The sequence below is a fragment of the Aureococcus anophagefferens genome (genome assembly GCF_000186865.1).
Source record: "Aureococcus anophagefferens unplaced genomic scaffold AURANscaffold_59, whole genome shotgun sequence".
Lineage (NCBI taxonomy): Eukaryota > Pelagophyceae > Pelagomonadales > Pelagomonadaceae > Aureococcus > Aureococcus anophagefferens.
In genome coordinates this window covers 11,101-12,061 of record NW_008705612.1, presented here as the reverse complement: position 1 = coordinate 12,061, position 961 = coordinate 11,101, and the positions used below count along the sequence as shown (strand labels likewise).

Sequence of the window (961 nt, the reverse complement as noted above, 5' to 3'; positions counted from 1 at the left end):
TCAAAGGTTGAGTATGATCATCATTCTCCTCAGCTGCTTCCTGAGCACAGCCACCATCTTCCTCCCTTGAGTGTGATCATCATCCTCCTCAGCTTCCTGAGCAGGAAAGCCACCAGCTTCCTCAAAGGTTGAGTGTGATCATCCTCCTCCTCAGCCTGTTGAGGCAGACAGGACGTCACGCTGCCTCAAAGACACGCCAAACCCAGCATCCCAGCATTCTTTTTGCAAAAGGGGCTGCCTCCCTCGAAATTTTCGCCCGAAGCAACCCTCCTTTAGCACGACCAGCAAAGCGTGCAAAATATCATTATTAGACTACCCCCGCGAAAAAAATCTCTAAAAGGTGAGGTGGCAGATCACCTGCACAGGTCATTTTGTGCAGTTCAAGAAGGAGCATAATTTCTAAATTCATCAGGGACCGATTCATTCGCTTGCCATGCTATATCCTCGGGTAATGGCGCATCGCCATTTTCGGCTGGGGCCTTGTCGCTTTTTTCTGCCAACATCGGCTCCAAATTATCCACCAGTTCCAAAGCATCCCTCTCAGGACAATTCTTTTTAGTGTGGTCAGTGACGAATCTGAAGCAGCAATGGCAATAATGCCCCTTTTTTTCCTTTCCGTTTCCCTGGGCCTTCTTCGTCCTCTCTTTTCTTTTGACGCTTGGGCGCCCGGCACGGGGCCTGTAGGCGGGGGGCATGCAGAGTTTGGTATCTTTCAAGTCTATATGGCGTTTCACATCATGCATGTTCGGAATACGTAGAGATTCGACGACAAGGGTTCCGTCTGCCTCTTCCGCACAGTACACGTCTTTCCATGCCCGCGTTGTGTACTTTCTATCTGTCAAATTATAGAGATATTGCCCATTTTTTTTGGTCGCGACATAAGCATGCCTACATGGGATTCCTTTTTCTGTTCCAAACGAGCAGTCGCAGGCCATGCCTGGATTCCTGTGTTTCAAACGAT

General features: G+C 49.1%; 1 protein-coding gene across 1 annotated transcript; it reads right to left on the bottom strand.

Moving 5' to 3' along the window:
* Positions 1–380: 380 nt before the first annotated feature.
* On the bottom strand, positions 381–935 carry AURANDRAFT_67980 (hypothetical protein; the record flags this gene model as incomplete). The annotated part of the gene is made up of 1 exon (XM_009043585.1): positions 381–935. The coding sequence occupies one exon, from the start codon at positions 933–935 to the stop codon at positions 381–383; it is 555 nt and encodes a 184-aa protein (XP_009041833.1).
* Between the last annotated feature and the right edge of the window lie 26 nt (positions 936–961).